This window comes from Aethalodelphis obliquidens, unplaced genomic scaffold (genome assembly GCF_003676395.1).
Source record: "Aethalodelphis obliquidens isolate GAN/ISIS:26980383/991018 unplaced genomic scaffold, ASM367639v1 scaffold32, whole genome shotgun sequence".
NCBI classification, from domain to species: Eukaryota; Metazoa; Chordata; class Mammalia; order Artiodactyla; family Delphinidae; genus Aethalodelphis; species Aethalodelphis obliquidens.
Genome location: NW_020837976.1, coordinates 14,078,698 through 14,093,155, shown reverse-complemented (window position 1 = coordinate 14,093,155; position 14,458 = coordinate 14,078,698). Strand labels below are relative to the sequence as shown.

The window sequence follows — 14,458 nt, the reverse complement described above, 5'->3', positions numbered from 1 at the left end:
CACAAGAGTTAGATGGAGAACTTGCAAAGGATTTGTCCCGGGCCATGAAAGAGCATGCCCGCAACAGTTTTGAATTTTTAAATAAGGATGTCAATTCTTCCCAAATTAATGGACAAAATTAACACAATGACAACTAAAATTTACAAGCCACTTTATAAAAATGACTATAAAATTGGTCTGTAGGAATAAGTGCACCCTAATGACCAGGAATGACAAAGATTACCAAAAAATTATCACCCCCGGCCTGGGGCAGATAAGCAGAAATGGAGGTCACTGGTGGAAACATAAACGCACACATCCCTAGAGGGCAATTATTCAAGCAAAAGCAACACAAAAATGTACAAACCTTTGAACCCAACAACTCTAAGCAACAGATATTTACTTCTCACAGTTCTGGAGGCTGAATGTCCAAAGCTCAAACTGTCCACAGAGTTGGTTTCTCCCGAGGCCTCTCTCCTTGACTTGTAGATGGCCGTCTTCTCCCCCTGGACAGATCTGTGTCTCAATCTCTTCTTCTTATAAGGATACCAGTCATATTGGATCAGGGCCCAACGATCTCATTTTAACCTAATTACCTCTTTAAAGGCTCTATCTTCAAATACAGTCATGTTCTGAGGTATTGGGGGGTCCGATGTCGACATAAGAATTTGAGGGGTGCATAATTCAGCCCATTACAGGTACTGCATTAATATCATTGATTATTATTGATAACAACTGTCATACCTACAATTCAGTCTCTTACTTAGACCTTTCTATGAGCTCTTTAAGCTTCACAACACTCCTATAAAGAAAGTATTATCTCCCTTTTACAGGTGAGGGAGCAGCGGTTTAAAGAAGTTACAGAACTGTGCGAAGGTCTAGGAGCCATCACAAAGCCAGCTGCCGAGGTCCACTGCTCCCTTCCAGGAGACGAGGTTGACAACATGTGTACAGGACACTTCATTTCTGTAAAAGGCATGTGCAAAGCAAGTACGTACATGGGTGGGTAGAATATGGTCTTCGTTTTGTGGGATTATGGGTGATTTTCATGTTTTTCCTTTTTATGCTGTTTGTTTTTCAGACATTTGTGTGCTCACAAATTATACAATAAAAAGTTATAAAAGCTATTTCTGTTTTAAGAAAAATATCTACATCACTCAGTTTTTACAAAGTTTTCTTGTCAGCCATGTCCATCTTTGGCCACCTTTACGTCACTGGCCTTGATGCTCTGACACTCATCTCTGCAGGTTCAATTTGGCCCAATGGGTTGCTAATTTGTGCCAGCCAACACGACTCCTCACTGAAAACGGCCCCTGTCACATTGACTGACCAAGAGAAGAAACATCAAGTGAAGGAAGATTCTGCCCTTGACACTGGTCTCAACTTCCCCCTCCCCGGGGGGCTGGTGACAAACACTACTAGGACACTTGGGCTACCGTGCCATCCACACAACTGGCCACGTGGCCGCCATGATTGATTCCTGAAGTCTTGACCCGGCAAGAGGTAAGAAAGAGGAAGTTCCCTCCGAGACAGTCCGGTGCACCTCAGGACTAGGGTAAGGGGGTGGAGGAGAGTCAGGTCAGGCTGGAGGGTAGAAAACACAGTATCCAAGAGATGCTTGATTCAGGAAGTAAACAGCTCTCCCCCTTCTGTGCTCATCTCCTCACCTTGGTGCCAGTTTGGGCCCCTCCCTCCCCTCCCCATCTATAGTCTGAACCCACCCTCTGCTCTCCTCTTTCGCTCTGAAATGTCAAAAGATAAACTTTTAAGTTTTCCTGGGATGGAGGATGTTAGTTTAATCATCATTTGATTACCATCTGATCACTTTGTGTCACCGCCTGGTTCCTGGTGCTGTAGATGCCAACAGAAGCTATCTGACCACAAGCCCCGATCCTCATTAACAGACCCCCTAATACACAAGGCATTGCCCCCCTATAAGTTTAAGTGATATTTGGCAAGGCACTGAAATTCTCTGGTTCCGGTTTTTCCAAGGAGACCTGAAGTCTGGATTTTTTTATGTCAAATCTCCCAATTTTTAAATGTTGACAACCATTAAAACGTTTTTAAAAACCACAGAAGCAAACAAAATATCTGCAGTTTTCTCCTAAAATGCAAGGGTTGAGCTAAAGGAGCTCTAAGATCTTATCCAGCTCTGACGATGACTAAGGTGCTTTAGGACTAATGGGTACTTTGCTTTAGGTGAAATAATCAAATCTAATTTTTCCATGTAAAACTAGCCCTTAAGAGGCAGCTTCCCTGGAGGTACAGCCAGAAAAGGCAACTGGTCTCACTGATCCTACTTATCTCTTTCTCTTTTCTTCCCCAAAGCAGATCACCTATATGCAATTTCTAAACACGTAAGACGTTTTCGATACAGCATATAGTGGTTCAGAGGCAGCACCTCCCAGGGAGCTTCTCCAGGGCAGAGCTGCATCCTGGTTTTATCGGCTCATTCCCAGGGACTGACAGGGCCCGTCGTGAAGGCTCAGCATGTGTGCGGAAAGTTTAAGTTCCCAGGAATATAGCTCTCCAGGTCCTACTTCAATAAGAATAATTGTGAGATATGAAATTCCACTATCGATATATATTAAATACTGGTGATCACACACACACAAACCCTTTAGATCATTAGCTATAGCCATCCAAAAATAATGTCGGATAAATATTATTTCTACATGTGGTGCATTTAAGACCTCTTCCCAGCAGCCGGCTCACATTTTTGGAGAGCGCTAGGCTACACCGTAACTCAAAACCTATCTTTACCTCTCAGCAGACACATCCTCAACACAGAGCAACAGATTCCTGGGCCTTAAAAAAAAAAAAAAGAGCTGACAGAGGGCTGAGTGCAAAAATGAAGATAATTTAAACGAGTCCTAAAAGCAGATGTGGAAAGGACTGGGTCCTCCAAATGCTCTTGTTTCCTTTGCATCCGGGGGCCTCACACATGGTCACATAGAAACTGAGGAAACTTCACGAAGGGCATGCTCCTCCACAGCACTGTGACAACTGGCCCACCTTACGGCTTGTAAAAGAGTTTTTCAACGCGGTCTGGACCCAGTTTTGAGGCTCTGCTTAGAAGTCAGTCAGTCCCCTTCTCCAGCAGCCCAAGCCCACTCTCCCAACCCGCAGGCATGTGGGCTTCTCACACGCCAGAGCCCCGGGGCCCACTGACATAATGCAAACTGGCCAATCCTAAACCTGCTCACCCCGCCTTGTGTGGAAACCACAACAGAGGTGCCTGCCCTCGCCCTCCACTCTGCTTCCCCCGAGTGGCCCAGAGCGGGCATGATGTTTTCTCCCCGGGGAACGGTGAGTTACAAAACTAAAAACCTCCTCCCAGTTTCTCTCTCTTGATCTGCAACAGGCCTCACCATCCTTCATCCAAGGTAATTTGGTTAAAATGAGGTGGGACAAAGAGGCAATTCAAAGGTTGTCCTTGATTGTAAATGTCTGGTGGCTGCCGGCAGCTGATCACAACCTGAAAAAGCCTACATGCCTTCAAGGTCAGGAAGGGGTAACTCAACATGTGGGCTGGGGAAAAAACCGATAGTTTCCTTGTATCAAAACACAAAGGTCACAGCCTAAGAAATGTGTCCTTTACATCCCTCAGAAGTACACTTTCCTGGCACGGGCTTCAGTCAGATACGTCCAGACGTGCTGACGTGTGTGCACACAATGCCCTGGTTACCCCGAGTCTTCTGAGACTCAGCGGAAGTGGGGTGGGCGTGCAAAGGCCCCTCGGCTGCATGGAAAGCAGGACGTCTTGTAATAACCTGAAAGGGAGGGAGTACCCGCTCGTTTCCCAGGTAACAGCTGGTAGCCGTCTGGCCTCCATTAAATAGACATCACTGGAAAATCAAAATCAGAAGGCAAGGCCTTGGTGGTGGCGATGGAAACTCAGAGGCAAGGAAGGGTCTTACCTCGGTGGCATTTTCTTCAGGGACAGAGAAGCGGCAGGTGGCTGGCAGGGTTCTCCCTTGGCTGTGCTTGGGAGTTCTGATTCTCAAGCATTCGTTAACTGCTACTGGTGCCTTTCCAGGGCAGATCAGAACGCTGCAGATTAATAAACCACTGCACACACTGGGGCGGAGACCCTAGCTGAAGCATCTGTGTCAACACCATCTTTCATTACCGCCAAGTACCACTGACACAATTCACCATTTGGGACCTCGCACAACCATTGAGCTTACCCTGCCCCTATACGATGATGCACTCAGTGGCAGGGAGGCCCTCTCTCCCTCCAGCCAGACCACCACGGGGCTGCTTACTGGAAGGCTTTCTCCGCTGGGCTGAGTTTTTCCTTCCCAAGTCCCTCTATGTGGCACGCACGAGTAACCTGCAGGCACAAAGGCAGGCCTTTCTCTCTTGCCACGTCCCCTCGGAGTCCAGGAAGCCAAACACCCACTGTGCCAGCCTCCCTAGCAGCTACAGGCGGCCATGCAACCCAGTTCTAATCCGTGGGAGGTCTGCAGGGGGCTCCTGATGAGAATTTTGCTTTCCTGATAAGGCGGGGCTGACCACCGCTGGCAGAGCCACCCTCCTCGCCACAGACTTGAATGCAGATGAACCAAGATGCTCACACTGATGATGGCTCTATAAAAACGCACATATAGGGCTTCCCTGGTGGCGCAGTGGTTGGGAGTCCGCCTGCCGCTGCAGGGGACGCGGGTTCGTGCCCCGATATGGGAGGATCCCACGTGCCACGGAGCGGCTGGGCCCGTGGGCCATGGCCGCTGGGTCTGCGCGTCCAGAGCCTGTGCTCTGTGGCAGGAAAGGCCACGGTGGTGAGAGGCCCGCATGCTGCAAAAAAAAAAAAAAAAAAAACGCACATATACACTCCTAGGTAAGGGTCAGAAGAATAAAGATAAACATGTAGATGGTTATTAGTTCCATACAGGTGTGTGTAGGTCTGTGCATTCATACCAGCACCCACTGGGGAAGACTTTTTTTTTTAAGTTAAAATGATGCATACTTTAAACCCCGCAAAAAATACGCTGTGAATTTGGACCCATTATTCAGAATTAGGCCATTTTAGGTGTATTTCTTTCCATGTGGTTCAACTTATAAGCATCCATGGAAAATAAAATAGAGGAATTGCTCCCACCCTTATTCCTGTGCCGTCCCCTCTTCCAGGTGTTGGGCCAGTGTGGATGGAAATGGAAGGATGAGAATCAAGGCTTATATGCATTTCTTCAGACACAGAAGGACAGCTGTATTCGGAGGCAACGCAGCAGGACAAAGTTTATGGTTAATTTGGTACACGTGCCATAAAAGTTTCCATATAAATGTTTTAATCATACTGAGACTAGAAATCATAAAATTCATCCACAAAGCATCTCTGCTGACAGCTTATAATGAGGACCTACCACACACCCAGGGAAAGATGGAAGGTAGACAAAAGGAGGTGCCTCCCCAGCCTCACAAACACCGTGGAGCTGAGAAACTGAGGCTGAGGAACCCTCTCTCACACACACACTTGGCATTTATCAAAATGAACAGAAACAATTAACACTGACTTAAAAATACGTCCCCCCCAAAATTTTTTAATGAGCCGTCAGTTTTCCCTTTTGCTTTTGCCCTTGTTGCAGTGGCTCTCCAGGAGCAGAGAAAATGGGGAAGGATTCAGAGAGTTCGAGGTGCTGGGTCACAACTCAGAACGTAAGGAACCTTCTCAGGGTAAAACACAACAGGACACTGCAGGAGACTGTCTCGTTTTGCCTGCCTCATTCAACTCTAACCAAGGACATTTGATATTAAATCACACGTTTCGTGTATTTTTCCTTCATCCAAGGGAAAGAAAAGGAGGTATTTCTTTTTCCTTATATGAACACGGAGTTGTAGAGTTACAGGCATAGATGCAGAAGGGGGAACAGAACCTTGATCAGTCATGATGTGCCCCAGTGCCTGGCCACGGTCCTTGCTCGACTTCACCCTAGAGGAAGTGATTTTTTAGGAAAACACTCAACCTCTTTGAGACTCAGATTTTTCAACTGCAAAATGAAGATAATATTGAACTATATTAAATTTTTCATTTGGTAAGTCAAAACTGTTGATAACAGCTATGTCATATGGTCCAACCTAATAATTCCTGCCCTGCCTATTCACAGATTTTACGGAATCAAATAAAATTATTTATAGGAAGGTGCACAAAAATACTCAAACTCTGAAAAGAGCATTAACTTTATGAACTGGAATGGTAATCAGTGCTTCAAACACCACACACGCACCACTGTGTAAAAAATGAAATTACGGAGGTAGCTTTCAGCATCCTTCTTTAAAATGCAAATTCTGGGCCCACCCCAGACCTACCAAGTCAGAAACAGGAGGACCTGGTGAGGAATGTGCGCTTCCTACAGGAACTCCCAGTGATAAGCCAAGTCGGTGACCATATTTTTCCCAGGAAATAACTGGCCTCTTCGGTTTTGAGGGGCTTTCTGTTCAAATGCAGGCCTTACCCAAGCCCACTTGGTGTGCACCTTTCCTCACCAAATAAAGGAGATTATAAAGAACCTAGTGTGCAGAATATTCTTTTCTTAATAACTGGGAAGAGGGCTTCCCTGGTGGCGCAGTGGTTGAGAGTCCGCCTGCCGATGCAGGGGACACGGGTTCGTGTCCCGGTCCGGGAAGATCCCACATGCCGCGGAGCGGCTGGGCCCGTGAGCCATGGCCGCTGAGCCTGCATGTCCGGATCCGTGCTCCGCAACGGGAGAGGCCACAACAGTGAGAGGTCCGCGTACCACAAAAAAAATAAAAATAAAAAAATTTAAAAAAATAACTGGGAAGAGACTACAAGTAAAGTCAGTAAAATGAACTCAGTCACTGATTAGTTACGAGGAATCGATAAAACCTGAAGGGGTCTTCTTTTGCTACAGGATGTCTTCATCTCCTTACTCCGTAACCAAATCTTTCAAAAAGTTCTCAGTATCGAAGTTCCTGGAGGTGATCCCAGACCCTCCTTGCAGCAGGGGCTGGGCCGCCCCATGCCCGGCGTCACTTACCCCTCAGAATGTAGTTCTGATAGTTCTGATCTGCCTCAGCTCCCACCTTGATCAAACACGTCAGACCTTCAGCCACTACAAATTCATGCACCAAATCCTTGTCATCCTGGCAGGAAACAGGGAAAGAGAGAGAGAGAGAGAAAAAAAAAAGACTTCAAATACTGTCCCGGTCCATCCTCCATCCAGGCTGTTCTGTGAAAACTATGTACAAGCCTTTGACGCCAGACCGCGACCTCTGAAGATTGTTCTGCTCTATTCAAATGAGGCATCTTAACTGTTGCCAGAGGAATTTTACAGCCAGTCTTCACATCGTTGTTTGCCAAAGACCAATTATTGCCTTCTGGGCAATCTAATAAAGATAAGGCAAATGAATCCCCCGACTGTCAGGAATACTTAGAGTGATCTGTTTTTCATTCTTTAGAAATCACCAGGCTCCGTATCCCCACAGGTCCCAAGGGACCAGCCACATGAAGCCTGCTGGGTTTCAACGCAGGAAACGCTGGGCTGCAGCACAGACCATCGTGTAAAGGATTCAAAGCAACTCGTGTGTTTCAAAAGACGGTCCCTAAAGACGGTTACGAGCGTCTTGCAAATGGTATCTGAGAAAGTAGGGGAGCAGTTTCTCCACCTCCCAAGTCGTGCAGCTTGCAGGACAAGCAAGGAGGCAGAGCACAGAACCGGCCGTGTGTCTGGACCAGCAGCTACACTGTCGCTCAGAAGAGCCACGGCGGTCAGCCTGATGACCGGATCACAGAAGGCAAGACCTGGAAGGAACCGCAGGAGTCATCTAATCTGGTGGTTCTCCAAGAGAGGTCTCCAGACCCACAAGCACCTAAGCATCACCTGGAAACTTGTTAGAAGTGCAGAATACCCAGCCCCACCCTGACTTACTGGATAGGAAACTCCACTGTGGAGCCCGGCAACCTGTGCTTAAAAAGCCCTGCAGGGGATTCAGAGGTGCTCAGATCCTTCTCACCTCTGACTCCCTCACATCAGGACCATCTGCAGAACTTAAAAAAGGGACAGGAAGCAGGTCCCTGCCCAGATGGGTTTAATCCGAATTTCTGGGGTGGGGCCCAGGCTCTGCTATTAAATTCCCAAGGAAATCCTAAAGGGCAGCCAGTTCAAGAACCACTGATCTAATCCTACATTCCCTTTACAGATGAAGATGCAAGAGGGGCAAAACTTTGGCCAAGATGACCTAACTATGGTCCAGCCAGCCCCCAAATCCAGTCCTTTGCCTGGAGTACCAAGTTCCATGGAGCTCTATAAGAGGGATTTTTCCACTACTGTTTCAGGAGATTTCCTCAGTTGGACACTGTCTTGTCTCAAACACAGCTAGGATACATTCATCTTCAATTATAACAACAGAGCAAAAATAAAAAACCTCAGTGATGTAAACAGTAGAAAGCTTAATGGAATAATGGAAGGTTATTATTATAGGAATGGTCAGCAACCATGGTTTACCTCCAAGAAAGAAAAAATAATTTAGACAAACTGGTATAATTCTCCCATCTCCACATTGAAATCAGCCCCTCATTTTAATTTTATGGCATTTTCCAATTATATGGAAGGAGGACGTGAGGTAACAGGGAGGTGGGGAGAGGGAAGCAGGGGGCAGGCCAGGCAAATGCTCCCTTTGAACCAAGAACACACTCAACATTCAGAGGGCACTGGGGGGAGGGGGGAGCACTGCTGTGCCCCGAAGGTAATGAAAGACAGCTGTGTTAACTCAGACTTTAAGATAATCATGGCGTTGGAAGCAAGAGAAAATGGGACAGTATCATGAGTTTTTGGAAAATTACTTTACACTCATATGTATAAAGGAAATAAAAATAATTCTCCCTCCATCCATATTCTTTTCCACCAGCATATGTGAAAAGTGAACATTTAGATGAGCTCATGTCTAGTCAGAAAGTTTTTCCAAGCATGTAACAAATGTTTATTACTTTAAAACTAGATTCACACATGACTTCATGGTGAAAAAGTGAGAACAAGCTCTCAAGAAACCACTCAAGCTAATCACTAATATTAATATAGCAGAGAGCTGACTGTCTGGAAAAGGCACTTGGAAAAAAACACTGGACAGTGTTTATAAAAATAATTCAGAACCCTAACTAACATTTATGCACATATGTAGATAAGGTACTTAGAAAATAAAAGTGTACGAATGATTAATGTAGAAAATATCTTCCAAATTGGCAACGCAGAAGATTTTGAACACACATCTTGAAGTACACAGGCATTAATAAATGATTTTTAAAACACTGGTTTCTAACTAGAGTGAAGTCAACATGTTAACACTAACTGGTATGAGATTATCCTTGAATTTCAGAATTCTCTATAATAGCCATATTTTAACCTGTGATCATTTTTTTAAAATGCCTATTAGTCAAGGAATATTCAACTCAATCCAAATGACCAATGGTTCTGTTTTTACATCCTTACACTCTAGTTCCAAAAAGAACCTCCACATCCAGAAAACATAAGACATGATGGAGGTGCAGCCCGGTGGGTGTGGGAGAAGGTGATCTAAGCCCCAGACAGCCTGCAGCCTGTGGAATCCACCCAATACCCAAAGCAGCCCTGCCCTGTGTGTTAGAGCTGTTTTGTGCACAGGTCTGTGGTCTTCCAAACAGATTAAACTTTTGGTAGCAAATGGCTTCTTCCTTGCCTGCATAATGCCAACAAAGGCTGCTCAAGAATATTTGTTTGCTGAATAAGTGGTAGAAACAGCATCCCTGAGAATTCAGAGAGACAACACAACAGAACAAGCATGGTGAGGGGATGTGAAACAAGACCGACATGTGTTTATCTTTTAACTTTGTCACCATGGAAAACTTGAAACATATACAAAAGAAGACAGAATAATTTAGTGAACCCCAGGTGCCAATCAACTCATATCAATCCTGCTCCATCTATCGCCCTACCCTGTCTGCTGCCATATTAATTTGAAGCAAATCCCAGACACCATATCATTTAACCCATAAATATTCCAATACGTACCTCCAAAGGACAGAAAGTCTTTTCAAAATTATGTACTCATAATAAAAAATTAATACTTTCTTAATATTATCAAATGTCCAGTCAGTGACCAATTCCAACTGTCTCGAAAATAGTGTTTTAAATTTTGTAGTAGGATCCAAATAGGAGTCACATGTGGCAATTAGCTGATATAACTTTTAAATGTCTTTTAATTCATCTCTTTTTTTCCCTTGAAATTTGTGTGTTGGAGAAACTAGATCATTTGTCCTACAGAGTAGTCTATATTCTGGATTTTGCTGATTACATGCCTGCTGTGTGGTTTAACATGTGCCTCTGTCCTAGATCATTTGTAAATTGGTTACTGCATAGAAAGGCAGGATCAGATCCAGAGTTGATTTTGTTGGCTTGACCACATCCTCAACGGCAGTGCAAGTTTCCATGAGAAGGCATGTAATATCTGATTGTATCTCACTTCCATCATGTCAGCAGATCCTGATGCTTGATACCTAGATCCATTACTTCATTCAGGGTTGCAAAATTCTGATATTCTCATTGATACTCTCATTATATCACTCCTTCTTACTTGCTAGCTAGAATATTTTTGAAAGCGAAACTTCCTCTCAACTGAACTTTTGATTATCCTAAAGTTCATTCAGGAAAAAGTTAAGCTAAATGTCTGATTCTAAAATTTTACCCATTTTTCAAAATAACGTGCTGGTTCACCACCATCTTCCTTCCACTGGTGACCAATTCACTGTCATTCTTTAGTATTATTATGAACTCATCAATGCAGATTAACCTGATGTGTTTTAATCCACTGTAATTATCATCCTTATTGATGCTTAATTGTCCATCTTCAGCCAGCCAGTGGGAGACCCTTCAAGGTGCTCCCGAGTCCCTTTGGCAATAATCCTAGTAGTATTTGATAGCTACCTTGCTATCTGCATAATAATATGTTCCAGGTTTATTTTGCTATTTATTTTATTCTGGTTTCCTACGCCAGACTTGGAGTCAGCTATTTCTCCAAGGAGCTCTGGTCCCTTTCTGTATTTTAAAACGGCAATCTCGGTGCCAGTGGTGCTTTTTGCTCATGGGTTCGCCATTGCTTCTAGTCCTCTTCAATAAACTTAGTGCTAGAAATATGCTTTGTTGCAAGTTTGTTAAGATAATAAACACCCTGGGTTCATTCCGATCCTTCCAATTAAATTCAGGAATCCAGAGTTTTTTAACCTAACCCTTCTATCTTTCTAGCCCCTTTCTTCCACACACCAAGAATCCAAATCCTTAAGAACTCTAAGAATGACAAAATTAGAACACACACACACACACACAATTATCAGAAGAGCAATACCAACACTACCACCAGCAATATGATTATTATAAACAGTTGATTTTCGTGTGTGTGTGGTTCTCTTTCTCCTTAGAGTATATCCTACCCAGGGTACAAAAACTGCAGTGTTTTAAAGCCACTCGGAACGACTCTTCTCTGTGTGGTTCTGCCACCAGCTCAGTGAGGTGAACACAGGTTTCAAAAGAAGTCAAAGCTGAACAACGGGGCTTTCCTGGTGGTGCAGTGGTTGAGAGTCCGCCTGCCGATGCAGGGGACACGGGTTCGTGCCCTGGTCGGGGAAGATCCCACGTGCCACGGAGCGTATGGGCCCGTGAGCCATGGCCGCTGAGCCTGCGCGTCTGGAGCCTGTGCTCCGCAACGGGAGAGGCCACAACAGTGAGAGGCCCGCGTACAGAAAAAAAAAAAAAAAAAAGCTGAACAACGGAAGCAGCAGGCAGGCTGAGGGGCTGCACGAGCTGGCGTGAGGAGTGTCAGGAGTGTGGTCCTCTGTTGGCACGGTGAGAGCCCAGCCCAAGTGCAGTCAGGGATCTGAGTTCGAGAGGAGGAGGTTAATGGAGGGTGAAGAAGTTCTGTTTTGTTCAGCTAAGAAGCAGGGAGACACAGATGGATACGTGAGAAGTGAAGCTTTGGGGCAAGTAATTAGCGAAGCATTTACTTAATTAGAGCCAGGAAAGACTGAAGACAGACACCTGTGAGAGGAGTATTCAGTTCACCCAATTCATTCATCTATTGCTTCAGTGGCACTGGCCACAGCGTGAGGCCCCAAAGACCCAGTGATGGAATCCAGGGAGCTCACGGATGACCAGACTCAGGCACGCACCCTGTGGTATCTTAAATTCCATTCCAGAGATGAGCACAGAGAACTTTATAGAGGAGAACCCTTGACTTCAGTGAGGGCTCATCTGGAGGATCTCCCTGGCAGGAGGAGACACCAGATGGGAGACAGAGACATGGGGAGTGGATGTGGGGCAACAACGCATCCTGAGATAGAAGCAATAGGTCCAGGGGCAAAGGTGCAGAGGAGACTTGCCCCCAGAACACAATCACAGGGGAGACAGCTGCAGCCAAGGACAGGGAGGTGGGCCACAGAGGCCAGGTCCAGAAGGGCCTCAACGTTACACTGAGAGATTCAGACGTAACTCAGACGGCTACACGGAACCAGCATGAGAAGGACTTGGTCAGCCCCTCTGGTGGGAAGCTAGAGGATGGACCAAGCAGCAGGTGGTGCCCATGACATCTGTTACAATTTTTCCAGAAGAAACGGCCTGAATCAAGGCCAACCCCAAACCCCAAGGCACTTCTGAGACATGCGGCATGAGGCAGCAGTGGTGACTCAGGGTCACGCCTGTAGCTGTGGGAAGATGAGAAATGAGGACTCATCTCCAGAAACACTGTCACTGAGAAGGGCTCTGCTCTGGGAAAAATATGAGGGCATGCATGGTTGAACAAGTTTAAAAATGGGACAAGAACGTGCAGGTGGGATGGACTGTTGGCCTGCCTTTCTGCCAATCCCCCTCAGACAGGAAGGCACCCAAGACGGGGACAGCCACTCGGCTAGAACTACCACAGACGGAAAATCCTTTAAGTATGTGAAGGAGACGGGAACTGAAGAGATGTGGACCGCACCCTAGAGTCTAAAATCATTCCAGAAAGAACGATGAACCTACGGAGACACAAGCTCCATCTTCTCCACGAAGCCTCACCCTGCTTCTGCTGACCCTGCCCTGCTTGGCACAGCGGCCTCACCCTCCTCCCCTGACTCTCTGTCCCTCTTCCCTGTGGGTGACAGCTTGGAGTTCGCCTACACTCCTGTCCTAGCCCTCATCGCTAAGCTTGTGACTTGCCCAGGGGAGAAGCAGAGGGAAGGTTTAGGAGAGAAGGATAAGCCAGAACCCAACAAAGATGCTTGCACACGTGCACAAGGGGGCTTGTCCCTAACGGCACGGTTTGTAACAGCAGAACCCTGGAAACGAACCCAACTGTCTGCCGATAGAAGATGAATAAGGCAAATTTGTGCTTCCTCCGTACAATGGTTACTCACTCAGTTAACTCGGTCACGCCCACACCTATCCCGCTCTCACTAAGTAAGCCGCAGCGTGATACACACAGCATGATAACACGCATATACAGTTCATAGAAAAGAATATCACATATTGTTGGTGAATATGCACCATGAGTATGCAAACGTGCATTTGCGTGATAAACACTACATGTGACATTCAGTAGAGAGGGGCCCCGGGGTGGAGGAGGAAGACAGTGGTTGATATTGAGCAGAACACAAGACTTCAGTTACATCCGTAGTAGGAATTTTTTTTTTAATCTGAAGTAAATATGGAAAAATATTGTGATTTGATAACTTTTTTTACTTATTATGCTTGAAATATTTGGTATGGTAAAAATACTCAACTGACATTTTGACAGAATTTACATTGTACTCTAAAGAGACTTTTCTTTTTGTAATCAGTAAAAGGTATAAACTTGTCTGCATCTAATTCCACAAGCAATGCAAAAATAGAACCTGAGAGTACTTTTTTCTTTTTTTTACCTGAAATATCTGCTTCAGGGAGAAAAGGGCCCTTCTTAAATCTCGTCCACCGGAGTTGTATAGTTTTTCTGAAATAAAGAATACAACATATACAATTAATTGAACTGACTCGACAGATGGCAAAAACACAGAGAGGATATGAACAACTAATGAATTTCCACTGGAAAGGTGAGTAAAACAAATTCATTTCATGCAGGATATCGACCTTACCCCCAGAGGTGCAAAGGACAGTCCAGCTGTTGCAGGACACAGGAAGAGGAGATTGCAAGTTGTGGGAAAGATGCCCTGATCTGCACCCTCAGTCCTCACCTCCCTCTCTCCAGAGCTCTATTTCCAGCTGTTTACAGACTACTATACTTGGTAGCCAACTATATCTGGAAAGTTAACACAGCCAAAACAGAACCTCCTTCCTTGCCTCACAGCCCCCGCACCACCATGCTTTCTGCAGTTGGGCTCAGAAAGCTTCAAGCTGCCTCTTTTTCCCTGGGATCCAATGATCCAAGAGCAGCAGAGTGGCTCTAAGGACTGACTAGCTCCCTTGGTGACGGCCCACTTCCAGCAGGAACCCAACCTTAGCTCTGCCTGCACCCAGGCTCTCAC

At 45.6% G+C, this 14,458-nt stretch overlaps 1 protein-coding gene across 4 annotated transcripts in view; it reads right to left on the bottom strand.

The window, feature by feature from the left end:
- The window catches only part of FHOD3 (formin homology 2 domain containing 3), a 494,073-nt gene that overhangs the window by 274,400 nt on the left and 205,215 nt on the right, over positions 1 to 14,458 (bottom strand). For all 4 annotated transcript variants that reach the window (XM_027127768.1, XM_027127769.1, XM_027127771.1 and 1 more), the window contains exons 4-5: positions 13,859 to 13,926; positions 6,978 to 7,083 (exon numbers count right to left, since the gene is read on the bottom strand). In XM_027127768.1, the coding sequence (XP_026983569.1) occupies positions 6,978 to 7,083; positions 13,859 to 13,926 (174 nt within the window). The remainder of the gene's footprint in view (positions 1 to 6,977; positions 7,084 to 13,858; positions 13,927 to 14,458) is intronic.